The sequence below is a fragment of the Podarcis gaigeae genome (assembly GCF_964106915.1).
Source record: "Podarcis gaigeae genome assembly, chromosome: 16".
Taxonomy (NCBI): Eukaryota; Metazoa; Chordata; class Lepidosauria; order Squamata; family Lacertidae; genus Podarcis; species Podarcis gaigeae.
This window is the reverse complement of record NC_139693.1, coordinates 16,416,797-16,444,235: the sequence shown is the minus strand read 5'-3', so window position 1 is coordinate 16,444,235 and position 27,439 is coordinate 16,416,797. Positions and strand designations below refer to the sequence as shown.

The 27,439-nt window shown below is 48.1% G+C and overlaps 1 protein-coding gene across 11 annotated transcripts in view; it reads left to right on the top strand.

Annotated features, from left to right (window-relative positions):
• Positions 1-27,439, top strand: part of ARHGEF2 (Rho/Rac guanine nucleotide exchange factor 2) — a 110,979-nt gene that overhangs the window by 58,366 nt on the left and 25,174 nt on the right. For 8 of the 11 annotated variants that reach the window (XM_083716423.1, XM_083716425.1, XM_083716424.1 and 5 more), the window contains one exon: positions 21,533-21,677. In XM_083716423.1, coding sequence (XP_083572549.1) covers positions 21,533-21,677 — 145 coding nt within the window. Of the gene's footprint in view, positions 1-1,555; positions 1,906-19,513; positions 19,931-21,532; positions 21,678-27,439 lie in introns of those variants that run through there. The other 3 variants (XM_083716428.1, XM_083716429.1, XM_083716426.1) reach the window with 3 other exon arrangements.

Here is a 27,439-nt window from a genome sequence, read left to right as displayed (position 1 = left end):
GGAGTGACATGGAGGAAGAAGCAGTGTCCTTTGGATCCATCACCATGTTTTAAATAGGTCTCTAGTTAAATATTCAACATTATATTCACTCCCACCAGAGTTACTCCGCAAGAATAAAAGTTGGTGACATCTTTCTGCACAATATGTATCTGAATAAGTTCAAAGTAACTGAGCCAGTTGTTAAATCATTTCAAGTTAATGTCTGGATCAGAACTGAACAGGACAAGAGAGAAGAAATACTGCTAAACATTTAGGTTCAATTCCACATTAGGGTTGGGTCTCAACTATGCCAGTTTCAAAATGAAATCATACCACACACTTCAGTGAAAAACTTTTCTGCTGCTGCGCTGCTATGCGAATCAGCTGGCTCGCAGCAGAAGAAGACTGCTCTTTTGCTGAAGTGCTAGGGTGGGAGCCAGGTGACTCACATCCTAGCATGGCAGCAAAAAAGCACTGCTATGTGCCAGCTAACCAGATGGTGGAGATGATAGGTGCCACCAGGCGCACAGGTCACAAATGACCAATAGCCAGGTGCAAAATGCACCTAGTGCCTAGTGAGTTTCGATCGCTGGCAGGAGCAGGGACAGAAGGCTGAGTAGATGTGTATAGGATTGTGCTCTGATATCATAGGATGAAGCAATGACCACCAACCTGGCCGGCTTAAAAGGTGCAAAGATAATGCACCTTTCAAAATGCACAAGGCTACTAGTCATGATGGCTATATGCTTCCTCCACTATCAGTGGCAGTATGCTTTTCTGCAGGCTGCTTGCCGGGATTACACAAGCTGTTGTGCTCGGATCCTGTTTGTGGGCTTCCCACAGGGATATCTTGGCTGGCCACTGTGACAACAGGATGCTGGCTAGATGATCCTTTAGCCTTATCTGGAGCCCAGGCTCTTCTTGCATTCTTAATTGCTTGATTGATAAATTGTTACCCTATTGTGGCTATTATGTGCCTGTGACAGGTGTGTGGAAAAACCTTGTAGCACCACACTGGGAATAGGGAAGGCCATTTCAGTTGCTACTTTCAACCATAGCTGTCAACTTTTCCCTTTTCTTGCAAGGAATCCTATTCGGAATAAGAGAATTTCCCTTAAAAAAAAAAGAGGAAAAGTTGACAGCAGTGCTTTCAACCCTTTCACATGGCTGACTGACATGAGGCATTGCGTCCAGATCACCCCAGTGCCTGAGATTCTTGGGAGGAGGTCCATCTCTCTCCCCGTCTCCGGAGGGCAAGGAGTCAGAACCCTTGCAGGGTCTGTGCCACTTGAGTGATCCACGTGTGGCTCCAGAGGTGGTGATCCTGGGTAAAAGGGTTTGAAAACCTGAGCGCATTGCATGGTCCTGGACACGGGGACCACCCGGCTCTGTGCCACAGACCTCTGAGGACCCTCCTGCTGCTGCAGGCTGCTGTTCTTCAGGATCAGAGCTGCTGGTTGTGGTGCTCACATCTCTCTTGTTTGTTCCAAGCCACCAGCTAGTGTCCCCCCTCCCCCTCCATCTCCTCTTTCAAGAGGGAGGAGGAGCGATGCAGTTTGAACAGCCCAGACAGAGTACAGTTTTGAGCGAGCTTAGCCAGTTAACTTCCTGCTCTGAGTTGGATGTGCCGAGCTGAGCAAGCCTGAAGCGTTGGTCCGTCTGCCTGCCTGCCTCTCTCCTTCTTTTTGTCCTCCGGAGAGAGCCTCATCCATCCATTCATCCCTTGTGCTGGTCCTTTTTTGGTTCTGATTCCCCACCCTAAACCCCCGTTGCTTTTCATGCCCAAAACGCCCCCAGCAATTCACCTAGTGGGAGACCCAGTCGGGGATTGATTGGGGGGTCGTTTGGCCTCAGTCTTGGATTATGTCTCGGATAGAGTCGTTGGCCAGATCGAGAAGTGATCGTGCGAAGGAGATCGCCTTGAAGGTTTGTCCCTGTTCAGCTCTTGAAGTTTGGGGGTGATGGAGGGACATTTCACATTGCCTTGTCTAGCATCTGTGTGCCTAGTGGGGGACTGGATGTGTTGGGGTGACCTTCTGGAAAGAGGAGCAAAGGTTCTGGGGTGCCTTTGAGAGCAGCTGGACTATTGTGGCATGATGGGGTGGGGTGGGGTGGGGACACATTTGTGGGACAGGCATATGAGAGAAGGTTTTAGAAATATTGGGGTGGGGGCATTATCTTGGGACATTAGCAGCCTGCTCTTTGTAACCTCTTTTTACTCTTAGAAGTGTCTCTGTACGTTGATGTTGTTGTTTCTTTTTTGGGAGGGGAAGCTTCCTGTCTCAGATTCAGAAGTTATTCTATGTTTTAAACATTCCCTTGAAATCGTTTGTTTGTTTGAGAGAAACAAAACACACACATGTCCGACTCTTAATCTGATTTGGTTTGATTTGTAAAAGTTTCCAGGCTGTTGAGACTCAGTGAAATTAGCGACCCCCACAAGCTCAACCCTTGAACACATTTGCCTTTCACTGACTTGCAAATAAATATTCTCGCCAAGGATCTCAGCCAAAAGCCCAATATTCTCCATCTGCTTTCATGACCCTGCATGTGCGTTTTGGCAAGCTTGTTTCGACTTGTGGCCCTGAAGGAAACCCTCAATTTTATTTTACTCTTTTAAAACAAAATGCATCCTCCCTCCCACACCCTGTTTTCCCCTCCCAGATCTCGCCTTGCCAGATGTCCTATTATTCTTCAACGGGTGAGCAATCAAGTTTCTCTGTCGATGCCACATGAAAGGGGCACAGAACAGCTCTGCTGTGTGTCCCAGATATTTAGAAATTTCATTCCCAGACTTCTGAATGGGTATTTGCATCTCTCTCCTCCCCTGCCCTTGGGTCATTTTCATTGGGGATCCCCCCCCCTTCCTCACCATTATTTTTCTTACATTGCTTAAATCTTCCTTCTGTGGTTTCCCCTGTTCTGATTCCTGCATCCAGGGAGCAAAAGTTGGACCATGTTTTCTAGCTGACTCTCACCTCTGCTTCTGTGCCTCCCTGGCTGCTCAGCCTTTGCCTGGCTTTTGCTACTGTTCCTTTGTGTGTGGCAAGACAATGAGCTATTGGGGGGGGGGTGCGCTTTTAACCTAACAGGGCCAGTTGGGAAAGGAGGGCTCTCTACACCAAAACCACGTGGTGATGGAGGTCCTCCAGCCCAAGATGGGTTCCACAAAAGGGCCACAGCACGTGCCATTCTCCAAGATGTCTCTGTTTAGCGCAGAACTCTTTTGAGTTTTGCATACAGTATTGGACCTTGTGCTTCTGATCAGGTTGCAAAACTGGTACCACAATTCAGAAACTTTGGCTAACTGGACCCCTGTTTCTGGGCAGACTTTTAACACATTGTGGCTTGAGATCCCTTTTGCTTTGGGGTGCTGATGGTGTGGGCACCCCTGTTAGGTTGCCTTTTTCTTTGCCTGAAATTGATCTACTTATGTCCGTCCATTCCCCCCCCCCCCAATGTCAAAACAAAATAAAATCAAGAGCTAATTCAAACTTGGGGAGCGGAGGGAGGGAACTCTCTGCTTCTCTAGAAGAGAGCGACCTAACAGTGTGGATTCTTTAAAAAAAAAAATGTTCAAAAGTAAAGCCTTGGAGTAACCTTGTGAAATGAAACAGCCAAGAAAAGGGAACAGCCTCTGTTTATCTGCTTCCTCCCACCATTAACCCCTTCAGTTCCCCAGCATTAGGCAGAGAGAGGGTGGGGGGTGGGGACCTTTTATGCTCCAGCTGCCCTTATGGGGAGATTTATTTATTGGCCGTTGTGCGTGATGGAAGAATGTCTATAACAGGCACGGATTTTTGTAGCTATTTCAAAACAAAATATGAACCGCCGAGCTTAAAATAGCTGCTCCTTCTTAAAACTTCTATTTTCCTCCTCAGAGTTTTTTTTTTTCCTTTTAAGCGAATGTTAACATGGCTTGAGGATAAACGGCCACAAATTAATGTGTTTAGTAAATATGGAGCACACCTAAATACTTGAGGCTGGTGTTAGTGGGTTGGTTAAAAATAAGCAGTGTATTTGCCAACAGGGGTGGGGGATAGAATCTTACAGTTGTAGACTTGAAAGGCACCCCAAGGGCCATCTAGTCTAACCCCTGCAATGCATGAAGTTGCTTATACATCAGGATGATCCAAACAGTGGTACCTCGGTGGTACCTCGGGTTAAGTACTTAATTTGTTCCGGAGGTCCGTTCTTAACCTGAAACTGTTCTTAACCTGAACCACCAATTCAGCTAATGAGGCCCCCTGCTGCTGCTGCTGCACCACCAGAGCACGATTTCTGTTCTCATCCTGAAGCAAAGTTCTTAACCTGAAGCACTATTTCTGGGTTAGTGGAGTCTGTAACCTGAAGCGTATGTAACCTGAAGCGTATGTAACCCGAGGTACCACTGTATCTTTTAACTTGCAAATGCACTACATTTGTTCTCACAAACACCCTGTGACATATTTCCATTTTACAGATGGGGGACCAAAGTTGAGAGGAAATGTGACTTGAGCAAGGCCACTTGAGCCCATAGCAGGAATAGAACTGAAACCTCAAAAACTTGCACTATTGCACAGCAACCCCAAGCCACAAATATTAGGGAGTAGGTCCTATTGAAGTCAGGGGGACATTCCTTCTGAGTAAACTTTTGTAGCAACATAGTGCTCAAGGTCTTGCTGTGCATCTGCTTAGTTGTTAGCATATATCAAGTGTCAGGGAGTTCCACAGACAATGGAAGGAACAAATGCCATGGCAGATGTAGATTGAGCCCTATCTAAAGCTTTCAAATTACCCTAACACTGGAGTGAGCGTCTTAAGAAATGTGAGAATCTCCCTCCTTGGAGCTGAGGATGTTTTAGGTAAAATACATCCTTTCTTGGGAGAGAGGGGGTTGGGATAGATGACTCATTGGTATACCTGCTAACTTTTTTGGTTCCACTAGGGGTTTTTTGCGAGGTGGGGGAGGAGAAGAGAGGGGTAAACTTTTTTGGGAGGGTCCTCTCCCGAAGAAGAAGGCTATGCTCTGTTCTCTGTTGTGCCCCTATTGTTTGGCATGAGAAGGGGCAGGAGCACTCCTTTCAGTGCCAAGGCACAGCTGAGAACTGTGATAAAGCTACAGTGACAAGCAGAGTGCCCCTGAGCATGTGCTGGGTTCCAGCCACAGCCTGCCCCTATTCATGTAGGTCAATGGTAAATTACCAGTTCAACATAGTCATTCAAAATTACCTTTCATTGTGGAAGGCCATGACTTCCACCCCAGCCCCTCTCATTTTACAAATATAAAGAGCAGTGACCTACTCCCTCTCTCTTCTCCTCCAACATCTTGTGAAACGAGGCGGCCTTGCATGATGCAATAGCTCTCAGTATCTCGAAAGCAAGCCCAACAGCCTGGTTTCCGTCCCCGCCTGGTGGGAGGCTCCCGGGGCCCCAGCTGGTGCTGCCAGAATGGGGAGCGGGTGGGGAGAGGCAGAGGTTTCCGTCAGGCTGGCGAGGCGCCAGCCAGGCCCTCTGCAGTTGGCAGCTGTATTGGGCAGCACTGCCAACAAAGCCCCAAGTCCCTCTTGGGTGCCAAACGAGGCAGGCGATAATAAGGCAGATGTTCCAGCGGAAACTTGAGGTTTTGCAGGCAGGGTTGAAGAATAATCACTCCCCATGCCCCCAAAGACTAGGGTTTTGAATATGCTATGTTAACCCGAGGAGTTAAAATCACCCCGTTCATGTGCCTCTCTCCATTACTCAGCATTTGATGACATGATGACACCCGGCTGAGTGTCTGTGAAACCAATTCTATGGGAAAGAGCAAGGGATTTGAGGTTGAGAGGCAGAAGGAATTCTTCCTGCCTGGTGTTTGTTCTACCACAAACTCATTCACACATGCAAACGAACCTGCATGTGTGAATGGGGCCTTGCAGTTTGAAAAGAGCCAAAAGCCAAAAGGCAACCCACAAAGAAAACCACCCCCCTGTTTTGTCCTTAAGATTTCCCCCTGGAGGTAAGCTATTTTCTATTGGAAAGGCAACTAAGGTGACTGGCTTCATGAACTCAGGTCTCCCACATGTAATCCCAGTGTTTTTTTCACTGGTGCTTAATTTCTAGAGGAAGAGGCTGGCGCTGGATGTTGCATTTCTTGACCTGAATGTGGTAGCCCATCTGGGAAGGCATTCTGCATATGCTTAGGAGCATGTTCAGTCATTACACAGCGGGAAACAACACATTCTGCACATGCTCTGGGTCACCTCCTGTCTCTGTTGGGATAATAAAAATTAAAATAGCCCTGAGCATATGCAGAGTGCCTTTCTCTGCTTTTGCTGATCCCTGACATTGAAAGCAGGCCCCAGGCTGAGCATGTCTGCAAATTATGCCTTGCACATGGTCAGTACTCTCATTTTATGTGCTAATACAGGATTAAAAGCCTTGGTTCAGGGCAACATTCAAATATCTCTCCATCCTTCATGCCATGTCTTTCGCTCCACAAATACACACACAGTTTGCCACAGACACTGCCTTCCGCACAATTTTTAAATTTAGCAGCAGAGAGAATTTTATCTGAATGTTATATTGGAGAAGGTGTAAGTTTCCCACTACCCTGTTACGTATTTGGTAGCCAGAATTAAACACACCTTTCTCATCAGGGGGAATAAAACCCCTGATGGTTAATCCTGTAGCAGGGAGCCCTGAATTTGCTGGGTGTGGGGGCTTTCTCTACAGAGTACGTAGCAGGATGAGTGATCCTGGCATTAACTCAAAACAAGTCCCATGTTGTCAGTCCTCTCTCCCTCTCCCCAATTATTTTGAGCTTCTCCAGGAATGAATGAGCCAGGCCTTTGGAATGCGGCCATCTCCCGAGGACCCCTCCCCAAACAGCTGCCATGTCCTTTAGTCAATAATAATCCACAAATTCATTATAGGCCCTGCAAATTCCGGCCTCTTTCCCCCATTGTTATTGTTTGTGGAGATCAGAGGAAGAGGGTAGCCATGTGCACTCAGGCGGGGTGAAGGGGGGAGTGAGGGGGGGACAGGGGAAGGGGAGCCGCCTTGCGCCATCTCATTCCTGTGTCGAGATTGCCAGCAGCTGAATTGATCTGTCTGTCCTTTGTTCTCTTGGGATGTTGTGGAAGAAGTGGATCTCTTTGTTTAGGGCAGTCTGCTAAGAGAGCCCTGGCGGATACCCTGGAGAGCTGCTGCCTGTCAGAGAAGACAATGCTGAGCTCGACAGACCTATGGCCTGACTCAGGATAAGGCATCTTTCTGTGTTTCTGTGAGCCAAACTGGTGCCTTCTGGATATGTGTTGGACTAGGAACTGGGAGGGACCGGGGTTCAAAACCCCACTCAGCCATGAAACTCACCAGGTGACCTTGGGCCATTCACTGCCTCCTAGCTTAACCTGCCTCACAGAGTAGTTTTGAGGATAAAATGGGGTGGAGGAGAACTATGTGTAGCACCCTGAGCTATTTGGAGGAAAGGCGGGATATAAATGGAAAAACTAAACTTCAACTCCCATCATCCTTAGCCAGCACAGCCATTTTATACTACAACACCCATCAGGACCAGCCAACATGATGGAAGTTGTAGTCCAGGATATCTGGAGGACACCAGCTTAGCAAACATAGTGTCAGATAATGCTTGCTTGCTTGCTTGCTGTATGTATGTATGTATGTATGTATGTATGTATGTATGTAATGCTTTGCCAACTTTTACTTTTTCTATAAATTCTTTTTTTCAAATATTGATCTTCCCTGACCCTCATTCTGGTGACATTTGTTACCTGGGTGGAACAGAGAAAGGGTCTAAGCAATTTAGAGATGAGAACGGCCAACGACCCATCAAGCCCAGAACTCTGTCTCTGGTGATTGGCAGAGGCAGCCAATCTGCATTTAGATATTTGGGTAAGAGTTTTTCCTCTTAAGGCATGAAAATGACAGGGGGACCTGAGTTCTCTTATGCTTGGGTCCTGCTTGCGGGTTTCCCACAGGCGTATTGTCCTGGACAAGATGGGCCATTGGCCTGATCCAGCAGGCTCTTCTTACATTCTTAATGGTGCTCAGGTCTTGTTTGCAGGCTTCCCTTTGGGGCGTCTGGTTGGCCACTGTGAGAACAAGATGCTGGACTAGATGAGCTAGTGGCCGGATCCAGCAGGTTCCTCTTAGGTTCTTATACTAAGAACTCTGCACACCTCAAAGGGGCAAAGAACCCAAAGGTTAACACAAGCACTACAACATTTTGCTACAGGGATGGGGAGCCTGGGACTCCTCAGGTGCTGTTGGACTCCATCTCCCATGATCCCTGGCCAGCGTGGCCAGGGATTGGGAAGGATGCTGGGAGTTGCAGTCCAGCAGTATCCAGAGAGCCTTTAAGAGAGGGTGGTCTGAAAAAGGTCCCAGGTTCAATCCCTGGAAGCAGCATCTCTAGGTAGGATTGGTAGAGAACCCTGCCTGAAATCCTGGAGAGCTGCTGCCAGCCAGTGTAGGTGATACTGACCCAGATGCACCAGTGCTCTGACTCAGTATAAAGGAAGCTTCCTATGTTCCTATTTGTTTCCATGAGGCTGTAGCAGTGGCTTGTGGAGAACAGGTCAAACTCATTTCTCTCCCACTCAGCTGTTTTTACAGGAACACCAAACCTTCCTCTTCATCCTTGCCTTTGAGGTTAGGAGATTTTATACCTAGATTCATGGCCAGGGTTTCCTACCCCACCCTACCCCAATATATATGTTCAGGCCAAAGGGCGAATCCTGAAAGAGCTGTGAACAGGAGTTCAAGCAGCGATATTTCCTTGGGATTAAATAAACTCTGAGAAAGAAGATTTCAAGTATCTGTATGTATAAATACACTTCAGATCAGTGCTCCACATGTCAGGTTCCAGGAGGCCTGGGGCTCTGTGGGTTGCTTGATCGAGAGGAGAAAACCTGTTTCCAGAGGAACCTGTAACCTCAATTTCACTTTCATTTCTTTGCTTGACCTGAGCCAATGATCTTCTTGCGGTGTCTTAAAACCCTCCTGGCTGCTTTTTCCCTTTGTATGAGGAAGAAGGAAGGCACCTGCTATAGCAAAGTATTTAAGGTATTTAAGCAGATGCTCTTGCTGCTGGAAACTGCAGGAGGGGAGAGGGCTCCTGCGCTTGGGTGCTGCTTGCGGGTTTCCCACAGTCTAGTCAGCCACTGTGAGAACCGGATTCTAGACTAAGTGGGCTAATGGTCTGATTCGGCAGGGCTTTTCTTATGCTCCTATGTCCTACATTGCTGGGAATGCTGCCTTTCTAACTCTTGTGATTTATTTATTTTTTAAAAAAGATGAGACCCTGCCGCCCAGGAGCTTACATTGTCAGTGTTGAAAGTGAAGAAGATGAAAAAGGAAGGAAGAAACTGAGGCCAGGCTGAAGCCAGATGTGACTGGCAGGCAAACAGCCCTGTGTAGGTGTGGGTTTCACTTCCGTTAATCCTAAATCCTGTTCTCCCAGTGGCCAACCAGATGCCTGTAAGAAGCCCACATGCAGGATGTGAGCACAAGGAAACTCTGCAGAGCAACCTAAGAAGAGCCTGCTGGATTAAGCCAGTGGCCCATGTATGGTCAGCATCCTATTCTCACAGTGGCCAACCAGATGGCCCAGCGGGGAACCCACAAGCAGGACTCAAACACAAGAGAACTCTCCCCTCCTGCGATTTCCAGCAACTGATATTCAAATGCATTTCTGCCTCTGACCGTGGAGGCAGAGCATGGCTACCGTGCCAAGTAGCCTTCGATAGCCTTCCCCTTCAGGAATTTGTCCAATCTTCTTTTAAAGCCATCCAAGTTGGTGGCCATCACTGCCTCCTGTTCCATAGTTTTAACTGTGCACTACATGAAGAAGGGCTTTTCTTTACCTGTTCTGAATTTTCCAACATTCAGCTTCGTTGAGTATCCACGAGTTCTCATTTTAGGACAGAGGGAACAAAAACTTTTCTCTATCAACTTTACCCACACCATGCTTTCCAGCTCTGCTTTCTTTATCTACCTGGCTCAGTTCCCAACTAGTAGCTCAGACTGAAGCCAGAAACATTGAGCCGCTATTGTGTTCTGGAGCCCAACCCTTTCTCCTCCCTGCTCCCGCCCCTCACTTGTAGATAGAGGAGGTTATAGCGAGAGGGAAGCAGAGTGGACCCTGGGCTCAGCTAAGGTCGATTGGAGACCAGCTATTTGCAAGGATTGCTGTTGCAAGATTGGCACTGATGCTTTAGATTCAGAAAGAGGCTAGTCCTCTGTATGATGCTGCTGCTTTGGCTTCTTGCAGAGCATAGTAGGAGCACAGGACAGGGAGTAAACCTTAGAGCTGTGCTGATTTGTTTGTGTGTGCTCATGCAGCAGCGTGTGTGTTTTCTTAAATACATATTTGCTGCCGAATGGTTAGATGGTCAAGTGTTTTGTTTTAGAAAGGATTAGGGGAGACACATTTGCCCCTTCCCTCTCTGCTGGATCTTCCACCATTGAAATGAGACACTGTAGGCCCCATGGAGCATGGAGCTTTCACTCTTGCTTTTGTTGACTTTGTAAATGTACACTGATAATGCTCCCTGGATAATAAATGACCACCTACAGACAGCTATTGATTCCTACATGGAACCTCCATGTTCAGTGTATCCAAGGATACCAGATAGCGGGGACAAACAGCAAGGAGTGGCCATTCTCTCTCTCTCTCTCTCTCTCTCTCTCTCTCTCTGTGTGTGTGTGTGTGTGTGTGTGAGAGAGAGAGAGAGAGAGAGAGAGAGAGAGAGTGTGTTAGTTAGTTTAGGTGGGGCTGTGTGGCAAACAGTGCAACAACCTCTTGGGAGGCATTTGAAATTGGGTGTCCTTTCCCCTCCCCCTTTGCACCATTGACACACACAAGATCAAGCTGCTTTGTAGAGCACAGCAAATCTGCATTTCTGTGTGGCCAGGTGTGCAAAAAAGTATTCTTGCAACAGCAGCATGCAGCTGTCTGGTTTGAAGGTGGAGGTGGCCACAACAAATTCAGGTAGCCACAGCTATCCCAATGGTGACCTGAAACTGCCTGAAATGCTTCTAATTCTGCTCATTTCCAGGGTTGGCTTGGGTAGGTCTGTGTCAGATTGCCTGGGGATGGAAACGCAGGAGGGGGTTTGTGATCCTGCCTTTGGGCCAGAGGGTCGGCCTAGATGGCCTCTATCGCCCCCTTCACATTGCAGGAGCCCAGGACTGGCATCTCTAGGCTGAAATGCCAGATTTTTCTTCATAGGATGCTTTGTTAAAGGCTTTCAGGCTGTCAGCACCTGGTATAATTCCACTGTCCCTACCACCACTAAAACACCTCCCTGGAATTGAATCTCTCTTGCCCAGCCATGCATGGGTGAATGTGGGGCATGTGACCTTTAACCCTCCCCTCCCCTCCCCCCACCAAAGCCAGAGCATTTATCCTCCGGGGGCTTCCCTTCTCCCCCATTACCCCCCCCAAGACTTTGATTTATGTAAAGCCTTTGTGAGTTACTGACTGTTTCTAATTGTCCTTAAAAAAAAGAAAAGGCAAGGCTTGTCACTACCTTTTATGACTTGATAAGCATTCTAGAAAGCAGCCAAGGAGCCATGGTCCCTGCCCCAGGGAGCTCCCATGCTCTGTTAGAGTGGAGGAGGGGAGAAGAGGAAGAGGCAGAGAGAAGGAAGGGGCCAAATGACAGCCAGATCGGCCCCCTCTCTCCTCATATCCAAAACACCGGCCTCTGCCTCTTCTGTCCCAGGTTGCGGGGCTGCATGATACCAAGATTAATATAGCACCATAAACACTGAATGCTTCTGGTCAGGGTGCCCCACATTTAGAACCTCTTAAGCTTTTAGGACTGTTATTCAGGCAGCTCAGAAATTGCTGCCCACAATTCATGTGTCTCTGTGGTAACATCTCAAGTGCCCGTGTTCTCGGACGCTCTTGTTGCAGCCATTCCTAGCTACTCAATCTTCCCTTTGCCCCCACCCATGATTTAGATCAGGAGGGGTAGTCAGTGCTCTTGAATATTAGTTGTAGGAAACTGCAGGTGGGGAGAGTGCTCTGGTGCTCAGATAGTTCTGTATTCAACAAGCCAGCAATATAGGAGCTGCCTACTCATTGGTACTCAGGGCATTGGTCCATCTAGTTCAATATTGTCTACACTGACTGACAGTAGCTCTCCAGGTTTATCAGGCAGGAGTCTCCTCCAGTCCCAGGGCTTATGAGAGGCAGGAAAGCGGGTACAAATTACCAGGCCCAGTGGTCCAGAAGGGGTCCCGGGGCCCAACTCTCTTGCATATGTTTCATGAAATTGTTAACAAAACCTATGCACTATGTTCAATGCATGCACAATTCTGAATAATGGCTTGGGAACTTGTGTCACGAACTGAGCATTTCTGAGTATTTCCAACTTTCTGCGAACTTTCGCTCCTGCTCTTTGACAGTATAATGGTGCAGTCTCATTTTATGATGCGCAGTCTCATTTGTGTGTTTTCATAAGCAAACACCGTGTGAACACAACAAAGTTGTTGTTTAATGGTTAAGTGTATGGATAGTTCAGTAATGTTTGTGTGGGTGCTTATGTTATTGATATTAGTCATTAGGATCTTAATATTCTCAACAGGTATGAATATTATTATTATTATTATTATTATTATTATTATTATTAAAATTAGATCATGCATTTATTTTATATCCCATGTAAATATGTTTAGCTCGTCTGCCCATGCTGGGGGGCCCCTTCCATTTTTCACCAGGACCCAAACCCATTCTCTGCAGCACCGTCCTGCCCTACCTGAAAGTGCCAGTAGGGTTTGAAGCTGAGACCTCCTGCATACAGTAGTAGAAGCTGTACCACTGAGCTACAGCTTTTCCCTTTGAAGCCCCTGACCTAGGACCCATGATTTTCATAATACAGTACTCATTTTGGCAGTTATGCCAATGCTGGTGGGCTTGCCAAGACTCCTGACTATTTCAAAATGATCCAGAGCGGGGGGAAAGGTTGAGAACCACTGATGTAGCCTATTGCTGCACTGAGATCAGGCTGATGGTGCTTGTGCTTTCAGCCTAGATATTTTCCAGCTGTTGAGATGGGTGGGGGCTTAATTTGAGCCCTGGCACCTACTTCCCACCCCCACCCCCCCAGTTGATTCTTCTCCATCAGCTCAGAGAGCCTCAGTATTCTTAAAAAGAAAGAAAAAAGTGGGTCACATCTTCAGCAGGCTTTATCCGAGGCTCTACAGCTTTGCACCCATTAAATCTAGATTTGTAAACCGGGCACGATGCCAGCCAACCAGCCTATCCCCCCTTCCCCCACAAACCAAGCAAAGTTCTGGGGATGGGGGGAACAGATTTGACAGCCCCTGCCTCTTTTCCTAGCTCCTTTCCTTCTGGCTAGACCAGCTAAGAGGAGAGGAAGTTGGGATGGACACAAACTGAGAATCTGGCTGTTCTCATTCAACCCACAGCTGCTCAATTGTCTGCAAAAACTGAAAGCCGCCAGTGCTCAGGCTCTGCTTTGGGGCAAAAAGTACCAATTGAGGAGACATTATGAAATAGTTTTGGGTAGCCTTTGCCAGCATGGTGCCTTCCAGATGTTTTGGGCTGGATGGGGCTGATGAGTGCACTAAATTAGCGAAGACTGATTTAGGGCTTGGTCCGCACCAAGACAGGGCAGTGAAAGAGACAACGTTTTTGCTGCTCAAAGTAACCACATGCTGCTATCCTCTGCAAGGGCAGTGCTGGGGGTCCTAGACTGCAAGCCTGTGTGACTGGTGACGTTAAACTAGTGGCAGAAAGGAATCACTGGTAGAAAGGTGTTTGAAACTGCTCTTTCCCCAGAAAAGGTCTGTGAAACTCAAAAGTATGCATGCTCTTATTTATTTGCTTATTGCATTCATATCCCATCTCCCCCCACAAGGAGTTCAAGGTGGCATGCACATGGTTCTCCTCCTCCTCATTTCATCTGCATGACAACCCTGTGAGGTAGACTAGGCTGAGAGACATTGACTAGTCCAAGGTACATGGCCCAGTGGAGATTCGAACCCTGGTCTTCTAGGTTCTGGGCCCACACACTAACAACTACACTTCAGCCAAAGATGTCCTTTTCCACCCCATGTATGCTCCTTTGTATCATCCACCCTGTGGGACCAACAAGGCAGCAACTCTGTGCCTTGCCAGCCCTGCTTTAGCAATATTCACCGCAATCCTGAAATCTCAGCTCTTCCCTTGAGGCAGTGGGCAGAGCAGGGTGGAGTGCTGGACAAGGACAAGCACATCTTCTCTTGCCTTGAGAGGTGCCCAAGTGCTGCAAGGAAATCCATCCCCATGGCTCAGTGGGGTTAACGCTTAAGAAGCTTCCAGCTGCTTGGCCCCATTTAAAGCAGATTATACAAAATCAGAGTGGGCTTGGTTTGTGGGGAGGGGAGAGAAAGGGGGGGGGAAGGGTGCTTCTCACTTGGATACCCAAATTTTTCAGTTTGCCTAAAAGTATATATTTCTACTGCCTGTATCATATTGGGAGTTTCCCCCCTTAAGGTCAGGGGTGGCTAATTGTCTGTTGGGATGGGGCTAACCCAGCCCCTACTCCACTCCCAAGCAGGTTTTTCTGATCTCTCACCATTCCATCCATTTTGGCTGGGGTAGCAGCATTGAAGAAGAAAAATTAAAGTAGACACAGCACTGGGATGGGTGAAGCTCCCTCTCCATTTCATATTGATCATTTGATGAGCTGAGAGGCAGTGATAAACCCCCTCCTGCATACATTCACTGAGGGGGGGTAGCTGTGGGTCTCTGTGACAGTATGGGCTCCCTGCCTGGATCACTTTGTATTAGAACTCCTGGATGAGGGGGGCAAGAAACTCTAGACTACCTCCTTGCTTTTGGAGAATCCAGTTGGTGGGTTTTGCTCAAGGTCCAACTGATCCTGATATTTGGAGTGAGGCGGGTATTTTCCCTGCCCCCATGCATGGCTAAAACTGGCCAGGAATGGTGAGCTGGTGTTGGAAGGATTTTTGCCTCTCATCAGACATCCCACTTGCCCCCCCCCCCAGCATCCCGATCAATGCCTCCCAGGCCCCTGGGCCCCCTCCCTGAGGGTCCAGCTCCATATTCCCATCCCAATCTCTTCCCTGTCTGACCAGCCCTACCAAAAAGTCTCCAAGGAGCTCGTGACACCCAGCCAGCTGGAGTCAAAAACACCCAGAGGGCAGCATTTTGGCAAAGGCTGCTGCAAAGCATTATGTACTTTGATGGAGGGCACTATATTTAAAAATAATCATCATCTACATCTCAGGCTTTGTTCCCCCAGCTGTACAAACAGGGCTGCTCCACTTGGTTGCTGCATGGGCCGTTGCACCAAACTTGTATGGCAGAGTTTGGATTTGCAGAAACGTTTTATAAATACTCGCCGCCTTCCTGTCTTCCACAAATCCATCCCAAAGAGCCTCCAGGCAACTGAGATTTTCAAGCAGTTGCAGTGTAGAAGGGAGTGGTAGGTTGATCTCTCTCTCTGTTTTTTTAGATTATCTAGCCAGCTTCCTCTCGCTTGATGCCGCAATCGCTCCTGCCTTCTGGCTGCTGCCCAAACAGTACAGAATAACATATTTGTATTGCTGAACTCCCTCCTGCTGCTGCTCTGGAGACCCGAAGCTTGTCTCTGCTGAGAGGGGCAGACAGGCTCGCTCCTCTCAGGGCAGAGGTTCTGTAGGCATGCAACAGAGAACAAGGCTCCCTTTGTCTGTCTGCTTGGCCTGGGCAGATAGAGGACACCAAACTTGGCATCTTCTCTGCAAATGAGCCTCATATCTCCTTTGGAACCAAACAAGCAGCAAAGAAGCATATTTAAATTTCAAACCCTTCTTGTCCTGAGACTGTAATTTAAGACTTTGCAAAGGCCATGGCTTAGTGGTAGAGCACATGGATTGCATCAACAAGTGCCAGGTTCATTCCCCAAAATCTTTAGGTAGGACTGGGGAAATTCCCCATCAAAAGCCCTGGAGAGACACTGTCCATCAGTGTAGAAAACACCAAGCAATTTGTTTGTTTGTTACATTTATAGGCCACCTTTTCTTCCAAGGCGCTCAAGGTGTTGTACATGGTTCTCCCCTCCCCGCTTTGTCCTCACAACCCAAATTGCCCCATCAGATTGTCCATTTGATGAGTAGAGAGGGGGTAAGATAAGCCCCTTTTCATCAACTGATCTGCACTTAGCAGATGAGAGGAGGGACCGTGTGCATGAGAGAGATGGGCACATGCTTCCACTTTTGACCACACCCAGCATTGGTGTGTGGCCCCCAGAGGGTTGCCCAAGAGTGAATGAGGCTGGAAAAAGGTTGACCACCCAGGCTTAAAGTTCCCCTTTATCTAAGGCAGTGGTTCCCAAACCTTTTCGGGCCACCGCCCCCTTGGTTCCATAAACTCATCCACAGTGCCTCCCATCCCTATAAAAAGCATTATTCAAAATAGCGGTTTGCACAACCCACTAAAGGAGATAGCAACACAATAAAATGCAAACAGTAACAATCATTGTAAAATTATTAAAAAAAAAAAAAAACCTATTCAGTTTATTTAATTCAACAAAAAAGATGAACTTGATGCAGTGATACTGGCTTTTCAAGCCTGAAAGTCATTTACACCTCCGGCACCTGCCCCCCCCGCCTCTAGTGCCCCCAGTGGTAGAGCGTATGCTCCCACCACTTGGGCTGGGCTTGAGAATGCTGCCCGCCAAGGAGAGGGGAGGCAATGCTGTACTGCGACTCTCCTCCCGGGTCAGGGCTGACAAAGGAGCAGAGCTGTGGCTAGGCGCAAGGGAGCTGGCTGTTCCCTCGTGTGCACAGCTCAGTGCAGCAGAGGGGCACCGCCCTGGCAACGCTGCTGCCACCGCCTCTCCTCTGTCCCCGGGTCAGACCTGACTTGAGAAAGCTTGTTGCATGCTGGAACCAGGCTCTAATAAGGGGAGGGGGTGTCTAGTTGCGCCCCGTCTAAAAAAATCCACCTGTGCCCCCAGCCCCCCCACACCTCTGAGCGCCCCCTCCAGGGTATTCCTCCTCGGGGGGCACTGCTTTCCACCAAAGGAAGCCCTAAAACCTCAGGACCCCAGGTCAAGAGTGCAGGCTGAATTCTGATTTGGTGGATGAGCTTATCTTCCTTCTGCTCTGGGGTGTCCATCAAGCTTCACCCTTAGAAGTGCCAGGCACAGTCGTGCCCCATCCTGTGCCCCTGCCAGACATCACCAGCCCCAGCCCTGCCCCACCATGCTCCACCCCCAATCTGACAAGGACCACCCTTCAGCTCCCAGGACCCTCTCTCATTCTCAGAAGCAAAGACTTTGCAATCCAGCTCATCTGCTCTGCCTCACCAGACTAACCAGGAAATTGCCCAATCTGCTTCCCTTGTGACAGTGTCGCCTGCTGGTTTCTAAATAGTGGGTTCCTAGGAAGCCTATCAGAGTTACTTATGAAATGTCTGCCTTTACTGATCCTTCCCTTCTCAAGCCACACATGACAGTGAGGCCCTGCGGCCGAGGGAAGTGAGTGTGTGTCTTGAAATGCCTTCTCTGCAGTGCACACTCAAAGGGACGACCTTCAGACCTCTAGTGCAGTGTTGCTGGTGTGCTAAAAGCAGGCCTTAAACCACTGGTTTCCAAGCCCCATATAATGTGTTGCGGTAATCTAACCTAGAGGTTACCAGAACACAGACAACAGAAGTTAGGCTGCCCCTCTCCAGGTAGGGGCGCAGCTGGGCCACTCCCCAAGCATCACTCCCCTAGTGGGTTGTGCAAAATATGCTATTCTGCGTATTATTATTTTTATAGGGTAGGGGGCACCAGGGGAGAACTTATGGAACCAAGGAGACAGTGACCCAGCAGCCTTAAATTGCTGTTGGACACACAGATGGCTCAGCAAATTTAAGAGCGCACCGGTGCCTTCTATGCAATCGGTTCTGATCATGTTGCAAAGCCTCGGATGTGGCATCCCTGCCAAAGACAACCGCTCTGTGCCAGCCTCTCTGTTTCCCAATAAAATGTGCAATGCAGCAGTGCCTGCCACCACCCCACCACCCCAGACACGTGAGGCTAGGGTGGCTCTTGAGTCAAAAATAGCCAAGCCTCTGATTGCGCCTCTTGCTCAAAGCTTTGGCAACAGGAAGTCCCTGTCTCACTTCCCCTTTTCAAGGGAAGCTGCCATGGCAACCCAGTTGCCTGGCTATGCCCCGAGCAGGTCACAGGGCCTGTAGGCCCTCAACCCTCTCACTCTTCCATCTGCATTTTTGGCCATATTTAGGCTGACCTTTGATGGGCTCCCCAGTATTGCAGTTTGATTGTCGGGCAAAAGCCTGCCAGCAGAGCTCCAGTTTTCCAGGTTGAGCTTTCCCGGTTTTGAAATTGCGCCCCCTCTGCCTTTCCCTCTGTTTGGGTCAGTTTCCACTTCTTCAAGTTATCCGAGCCAGGTAGGACCTGTTCCAAAATCCCCAAGTTGAAACCTCCCCCAGAATCTGAAGTGCGTAAGATCAGGATCCCAGTATTTCTACTTGGCCTGGCCAATCAAAAAGCTTCATTCTGCCTGTCAATCACAGGGAATGATGTTGCACAATGTCAGTTCTCAAAATCTGTGCAAGAGGAGGGCTCTGGGGCTCAGCAGACACACACTAGTCCCAGCAAGGAATCAGGGACAGATATGAGCCAGTTTGCATTTAAAGGCAAACCTGTCCAACTTGTACTTTGTCAAAACTGCACACAAATATGTGTTCGTTAAGATAATTTGCATTTAAATACTGACAAGGTTTTATGAGATTTTTTTTTAAAGAATTGGTTTACTACTGAGTAGACACTGTTGGATTGTACTGTACTGGTCTTTAGCCCTCAATGTGCTGCGATAACCTTTTGCTTCAACAAACAGGGCCTCCACCCCTAGAAGATTGTGGGATATAAATGCCATAAATGACTGTAGTGTTGAACTGGGACCTGGGAGACCACAGTTCGTATCCCCACTTGGCTGTGAACCTCTCTTGGTGACCTTGGGCCCCGTCCCTCACTCTCAGCCGAACCTACCTCACAGGGTTGTTGTGAGGACAGACGGGGGAGAAGAAGCATGTGCACCAAACATACATATATGCATATACATTAGCATGCATGAATTTTAATACAAATCTTTGTCCCTGTTTGTTGTCCTTTTTTGTGCATGTGCCCCCCCCCCTTTTGGTCCCTTTGCAAGCCAGCTCGCCCCCTTGTAGACAGAAGGAAAACACTTTTGTTTTTGTTTTTTTGCAAGGCAGGCAGCCCAGGTGTTCTGGTCAGCCAGCCTGACGTTTTGCAGGTTGATGCACTTGATTATACCTCACATCCTTTTTAAAATGGTTAAAAGTTGGAATATATATATATATTACCCAAATACTGGGGGAAGCGGGGCTTGGCTTGAGCATTCGCACCGTTTTTTATTTCAACTAAATATTTCTTGGACCCAGCTTCCAAATAATCCTGCCGCCCCCGCCCTGATAATGAAGACATGATGAAGCAAGACCTTTCTCTATAGACTGTTCGAGGCTGAGGACTGTAGGCACGTGCGCTGGGGGTGGTGGTGGAATTTCTCAGTCAGACATATGGTTGTCATGGTTATTGGAAGCAGAGAGGTACAGGAGAAGATGAACTGCATGGGTGTCTCTCTCTCTCTCTCTCTCTCTCTCTCTCTCTCTCTCTCTCTCTCCTCCATCCACCTCCTCATATCCACCTCCTCCTTCTGCATCTCTGCAATCTGGGCTTTCCAGGCTCAAGTTGGGTCTACATACTGGTTTCTTCCTTCCTGCTTCTTTCTGGAGCCTTGGTTGGTAAGAGTGGTGGTGGTTAGATGTCTCAGTAGCATCCCACCTCAACGGAAGATGAGTTACCCTACGGTTTATGAGAGACAGCTGAGGCTCGGAGTCTCAAGACCCTGCCGGGATCCCCCTAGTCCGGGGATGAGCTGGAACAGACGGCAGCCAAGCCGGAGAGGGACTGTGGCAAAGGTGTGTGAGGAGGACCAAGGCTGGGTCAACCATTCTGCTTGTGTGTGTTCGTTAGCAGAAGTTTGTTTCCATGAAGGTTGTTTTGTGTCGTGCTATTTTTTGCTGGGGGTGGGGGGCTTGTGCCTAATTTATTTTTCACTTAGAATGATTTGGCAGAATCATCCTAAGAATGATTTGGCAGAACGGTTTCTTTTCGCACTCCAGATTGGATCAACCTTCACAAATTAGTCCAGCTCATGAGACAGTCATAGTACGGCTCTATTCTGCCTTGGTCAGACCTCACCTGGAGTCCTGTGTCCAGTTCTTCGCATCACAGTTCAAGAAGGATATTGACAGGATGGTAGTTGTGCAGAGGAAGGCGGCCAAGATAATAAAGGGTCTGGAAGCCAAGCCTTGTGAGGAACGGTTGAGGGAACTGGGTATGTTTAGCCTAGAGAAGACTGAGAGGGGATATATGATCACCATCTTCAGATACCTGAAGGGCTGTCACATGGAAGATGGACCTGGACTGACAGATTCCAGTTACAAAAAGGAAATTCTGACTAAATGTTAAGAAGAACTTTTAGATGGTAAGAGCAGTTCAATAGTGGAATGGACCCCTCAGAAAGGGGTGGACTCCTTCGTTGGAGGTTTTCAAGCAGATTTTGAATAGCTATCTGCTAGGGATATTTAATTATGATTTCTGCATTGCAGGGGGTTGGACTAGATGACCCTTGGGAGCCCATTCCAAATATATAATTCAATGATTCCATGTAGCTTGTCTTGTTCACTTTAGCCACCTAGATTGCCCCTTTATTGTAGATTGTGTGTGTGGAATTGTTGGACAGAGGTTTGTGCCTCTGGGTAGCAGTTTGGAACAGGCAAACGTTAAGATTCTTGTAACTTTGAAAGCCCAGTATTCTTTTTTTAAACCCCCCACCAGTCTGAATGTAGCATTTAATTCCTTTCATGCTCTTGCGTGAAAGGAACATCCCCGGTTAGCCTGGCCACCGTGACTGTGTACAGAAATGATCCTGGTGCCAAAACATTTTAGAGGAACCTCAAGATGAGGCAGAGGGTAGCAAAGGAAGAGTGGGGCGCATTTCTGGGGTGTCTATGTGCCCAATGTATTTGAAGGGAATTAGGGTGGCTCAAGAGGAAATAGGAAACAAATTCTCTGGGTTGGCTTTTCATGCGCTCCTGATTATGACATTTCCAACTCTGGATGCAGCCGGACTTTGAGCAGCAAGTGCAAAAAGAGCAGAGCATGTCGGCACTGTAACACAATTGCCTTAAATCAGCAGCAGGGCTTAAGACTTGGGTATTCTGCTTAGTTTTGTTTTCAGGTGTGTTTTTCTCTTCACACAGAATCTAAATGGGGTTTTAACGATTAGAAGGTTATATTGTCTCGTGTCTGTGTTACACCTGTCTGTGGGGCCACCTCCCTCCCCAGTCCCTTGGATGTGTAAATGCTGGCAAGATGGAAACTGCATACAGGCTGTAAACACCTGCTGGGGCGGAGCCACATTGGCAAGCTTGAAACACACCTCTGATTCAGAGGCCCTTTTCTGGAGAGGCCACTGCTCACTGCTGCTAACCCATCTCTTTCTTGCTTCCCCACAGAACAAAGAGAAAGAAAGGATGAAGGAGAGCAAAGATGCCCGCTACACCAACGGGCACCTCTTCACCTCTATCACCGTCTCAGGCATGACCATGTGCTATGCCTGCAACAAGAGCATCACTGCCAAGGAGGCACTGATTTGTCCCAGTGAGTAGGCCTCTAGCCTTCTTTCTTTGTTGCTTTTTTATTTATTTCAAAATAAATAAATAAATTATACACCACTTGATTGTAAAAACAAACAAAAACCCCAAAACCTCAAGGCGGCTTGCAAAAAGAATAGAACGATAAAATTATCGGTAAAACAGTAAAAACAAAAAACCAAACCAAACCACCCAACTATGTAAAACATTTTTTTAAAAAAGAATTAAAATTAGCAACAAGCTGAAAACCAGATTAAAAGACATGTCAGTGTTCTATATGTCTTGATAGGGAAATGTGTTTAGCAGGTACCGAAAAGGGTACAGCAAAGGCGGCTGCCTGGTTTCAATAGGCAGGGAGTTCCAATGTGTGAGTGCTGCCACAGCAAAAGATCAATTTCTTACAAATGCAGAATGAGTATTATGTGACATCTGTAACAGTGCCAGTTCAGGCCGATCAAAGCAGTTGAGCGGGCGTACATGGGGTAAAATGATTTTGTGGGTAAACTGACCCCAAGTAATTCAGGACTTTGTAAACTAATAGTAACACCTTGAACTTGGCCCGGTAGCAAATGGGGAACCAGTAAATAAGGATTTGGGGTGTGGGTGTATTGTATCCCACCCAACCAACCGATACCTCAAGTTATGGGTCATTAGGAACTGAAATAAGCACATAGGCTGCTTCAGAATGCCCTTCTCTAAATTTCCCTTGGGGAAGGGCAGATAGGGACGGAGGAGGATTTCATTTGGCTTCCTTTGTGTGCCATGTGCATTGCCAGCATGCCAGGGCACCTGTTGCCTAGACATGCTTGCCAGCCTTGCTGTCTTAGTGGCTGAGGACCCAGTTTAAACACAAAGTCCGCGTGAGAAAATTCATGCTTGGAACCACATCCAAATCAGACTCCACTTTCTCACCCAGCCAGGAAAGATGTTTGTCTTTATAACCATTTGGCCATTTCTCCAATGCTAAAACAGTTAGTGTTTAAATGCTGGAAAAATGTGATTTCCCCCCAGCCCAGCAACTAATTTTCATGAAATGCGGGTGTACGGTAAGCTCTTTCAGGTAGTTGGAGCCCTGAAGGGTTGTTCTGTGTGTGCTGATGAGGCTTAGTTTTCTTGCTGCTTTCCATCTGCCCCAAATGTGCAAGTGGATGTTCTCAGTCCATGCCCAGACTCAGTAATGGGGCTGCATGAGGATTAAGTACTCCGTCTGGCCTTGATGGAGGAGGTGGCATTTGGCCTGCTCTGGATGGAGTTGCCCTCCCATTTAAGAAGTGGGGTCACAGCTTCTAGATGCTATGAGATCCAGCCCTGGTCATGGATGCTCAAGTGGTATTGGTGGCACAAATTATTTATTTATTTATTTATTTAGTCACCGCCCCATGATATAGTCCTCTGACTTCTCTAGAGAAAGTATTCTAAACCTGGGGATAGGGGGTACCACTGAGAAGCCCCTCACCCTTATAGCTGTTCCTAGATTGAGTGGGCAGTCAGAGAAGGCTCTCTGCTGATGATCTGAGCACAGGGATTGCCAACCTTTTTATAGAAATGTGCAGCATAGTGGTACTGGAGACTGGAACCAGAGGCATTGTTGGCTGTGGTCTACATATCTTAGGTTGGATTCAGACAGTAGTGGGGTGTGTGGGTGTTCTGAGAGCTGATGGTGGTTTGAATGAGACAGCACCCACCATAACTGGCAATCATCCCACCTTTTGTCTTTGGTTAAACATGGTGTGCAGGTTTTTCAGGTAAAAAACTGCTAGACCTCTTTGACCAGGGGCAACAGTGAGGCAGAACTTTCTACACCATAGAAGCCTCAGTCAAACAAACCCTCTCAGAAACTATGCTCCAGCCTCACTGCTTCTGCCCCTTGATTGTCATTGGTGAAATGAGCTCCGCAGGTTTCAGAAACCCTGCAAAAACCTACCAAACCTGTTCACTAGAGAGAACAAAAGGCTGAGTGTGCTCACTGTGAGCAACTGTGCCTGCTTTGAGCCACCTCCAACTCCCTGAAATAGGCTGATTCCTTCCTTTCTTCCCATCTCCTTTTCTTGTGACTTGGTGGGATTAGATGACTCTTCCTCACCCCCTAACCTGTTTCTGGGCCTGTCCCTGCCCCCTTCGCCTGGAGAGAGGCCTTCCAGAACAGCTGCAGTCCTGGGCCACAACCTCTTCAGTCTGGAACATCTGCCTGCGAGGACAGCTGTTGGGTCTGGGCCTCCCAGAGGGGCTTTTGCTTTTAGGCTTTGTTGTCTGACTCTCCCTTGGTGACCTGGAAGGGCCTTTGATGTTGCGGCTTGTTTTCTCCTGACCCCACCAGCCCCTGGCCTGAAAACTTGGCCCCAGCTGCATCTGAGCAGTCACACTTGAGCTGTTAGAGAGTTTGCCGGCAGCCATGCCAAAAGCAGCCGTCTCCTTAAGTAAATAAACATTGTCAGGCAGTGTGCTTTATTTATATATTGGTGGTGGCTAGCAGCTTGAATCTAGACCAGGGAGGTGGAACCTCAGGTCCAGAGCTGGAATGTGGCACTTGAGGCATCTCTATGTGGCCCTCGGGATTCTCCCTAGGCCACACACCCTCTTCCCTGGCCACACCCCTCACCAGCTTTCTCTTCTGCCTTCCTTAAGTGTGTTTGCCTGGCTGGAATGTCTCTCTGAAGGGTGATCATGGCTCTTTCAGGCCTGGATGGAGAGGCAGGGGTGGATGTTTGTGAGTGTGAGTAATCACTAAGTAATTATTAGTAATTTTTGCATGGTAAGACTCACATCCGACACTATGCCTACGTTTTTTTATTTATTGCATTTCTATCCCACCTTTTTCTCCAAGGAGCTCAAGGCGGTGTATGTGGCTCCACACATCTCCCCATTTAACCCCCACAACAGGCATGTGACCTAGGTTAGGCTAAGAGGCAGTAACTGATCTTGAGGTCACCTAGTGACCTCCAGTTTAGGATTTGAACCCTGGTCTCTCCTGGGACCTAGTCCAACTATCTAAATACTATACTCTAAGCACTATGCTACACGGGCTCTCTAGCCTCAGCCACTCTTGTGTCTGGCTCCATCTACCACTGGCGTTATTATGATTATTATCAAACTTATAGTTATATGAGCGGGACGCGGGTGGCGCTGTGGGCTAAACCACAGAGCCTAGGACTTGCCGATCAGAAGGTCAGCAGTTCGAATCCCCGCGATGGGGTGAGCTCCTGTTGCTCGGTCCCTGCTCCTGCCAACCTAGCAGTTCGAAAGCACGTCAAAGTGCAAGTAGATAAATAGGTACTGCTCCAGTGGGAAGGTAAACGGTGTTTCCGTGCGCTGTTCTGGTTCGCCAGAAGTGGCTTAGTCATGCTGGCCACATGGCCTGTAAGCTCTATGCCGGCTCCCTCAGCCAATAAAGCGAGATGAGCGCCACAACCCCAGAGTCGGCCACGACTGGACCTAATGGTCAGGGGTCCTTTTACCTATAGTTATATAGCGCCATCACGGTACATGGCATGTGACCCTGTGAGAGAAAGTGGCCCTCTGGTTGAAATAAGTTCACTACCTCTGGCCTGGGATCTCAAGAGTTGGGCTTCCCTTTGCCAAGCTACTTGGCGGCTGGATCTCAGCCTGGCCAGGTGCTCATTATAGTTACCCTCTTGCCCATGCCCACTGCGGACACTTCCTTCTGGGAAAGGAGGAGATTACCTCTGAGCTACTCCTGTGCTCCTGGTCTGGTGCAGCACCCCGCTCCCACAAGTTGGTTCTCCTGGTTTTATACACAAGTCTACATTTTGGAGTTGCTCTACTGCAGTCTGAGTTCAGGCTGAGGCCAAAGCTTACTTGCTGAACATGATAATTCAACAGGTTGGGCACATAAGGCCTTGCCAAAAAAGAGAGCAGCAGAGGACACAGATCTGCATAACAGGTACAAGTGCCAACTTTCATGAATGGAGGCAATTACTATCATTTAAATGAAAACACAGTATATCTTGTCATGGTGGGGAAGGCTGTGTGCCGGCTCACTCTGCTCCCAAGTGCTGCTGGAACAGACTCCCTCGGAAGGTGGTGGACCATCCTTCATTGGAGGTTTTTCAACAGCAGTTGGGTGGTCATTGTCAGAGATTCTTTAGTTGTAATTTCTGCATTGCAGGGAATTGGACTAAATGACCGTTGGGGACACTAAAATTCTGTGATTCTATGCTAGATACTCAGAGGCAACATCAAACCCATCCTTTTTATAAGTGTCATTATCTTTAAACCCAATTTGGACCAAGCACCTTTCCAAGCGGAGAATCACTTCAAAAAGATAACTATCCTTGATCTTTCAAAGCATATATATATTTAGGACATCATTTAGTTGGGATTCAGCCCCTCAACCTGTTAGAACACCTGCGTTCATTGTCAGACAGGAGATGGCATAGTAGGGAGGTGAGAAGTAGCATGCAGGTGCACAGTTCCTTTCCCCTGCTCCCAAGTAGCCACAGAGCATCCTCACCCATCAAGGGCCAAATCTGCTCAGGGCTTCCCCTAAAGAATTCTCGGAGCTGGAATTTGTTAAGGGTGCCAAGAGTTGCTAGGAGACCCCTTTTCCCCCTCGCAGAGCTACATTGTCACTTCCCAGGGAACTCTGGGAATTGTAGCTCTGTGGGGGGAATAGGGGGCCTCCCAACCATTACCCACACACTTTACAAACTACATTTCCCAGGATCCTTTGCATTAGATGCGCATTTTAAATTATTGGTACAGGTCTGCCAAAAGTTTTTAAGGCTCCTCCTCCCATCCGTGTGAGAGGCACAAAAGGAGCTCATCTCTCCTTCCGGCTGAGACTGTCCCTTCCACGTGGGCTACAGGACTTGGCAACTGTTCCCGGCCCAGCAGATGGTCCTCTGAACAAGTCGGCCGTTTGGTGTTTTTCTCCTCAGCCCTCCTCCCCAATGGTTGGGGGTGGGCCTGGAATTTTCCGGGTGCGGGGGAATCTCCTGGAAGCTCTTTTGCATTATTGATCAGAAACATCAAAGCTCCTCGTGAAATATACTGAAAACTGTTAACAAACGGAGGCGTTTTAAAAGTCAGCTCTGCCTCGCAGCATTAGAAATGGGGCAGCAGGGGGACCCCTAGGACCACCAACAAGGGAACAGGAGATTGAAACCAATAGTCGGGTCTGGTTGGTTCTTAGGGGAGAGGCCAAAGCTCAGTGGTAGAGGGGCAGAACTGGGTGTCTCCATTTAAAGATTCTAGCCATCTATCTAGCCACCTTTTAGGGTCAAACCCTTCCAAGTGTGTCACAATATATAATCAGGTGTCAGGTGAACGGAAAGGCCTCTGTCACCTGGATTGAATAGACCAGTGGTTGCTAACCTGGTGCTCTCCTGGTGCTTCAGACTACAACTCCCATCAGCCCCAGCCAGCACAGTCACTAGCCCAGTGAGCTTTATCGCCAAGTAGAAATGTGAATCCTGGTCTTTCCCAGTTCCTAGTCTGACACACTAAGCCAGAGCTTTCCAAGCTGTGTGTTGGCTTTAGTGTGCGCTCCCTGCACTCCTCCTGGGGCTGGAAGGGATTTAGTTTAACCTCCGGTTTGCTAGTAAACTGAATTACTGCATCATGAAATGATGCATGCCTAAAAAGTGTGTCATCAACATGAAAAGTTTGATGACACACTTTTTTGACATGCTCTAAGCACTACACCACACAGTCTATGCACCAGGAGTGTCTGCTTTGTCTGGGTTTGGGGCTTGTTCGTTGATTTTGTGTTTTTAATCACCTTACGAGCACATTGCCTTGAGGTGGTGG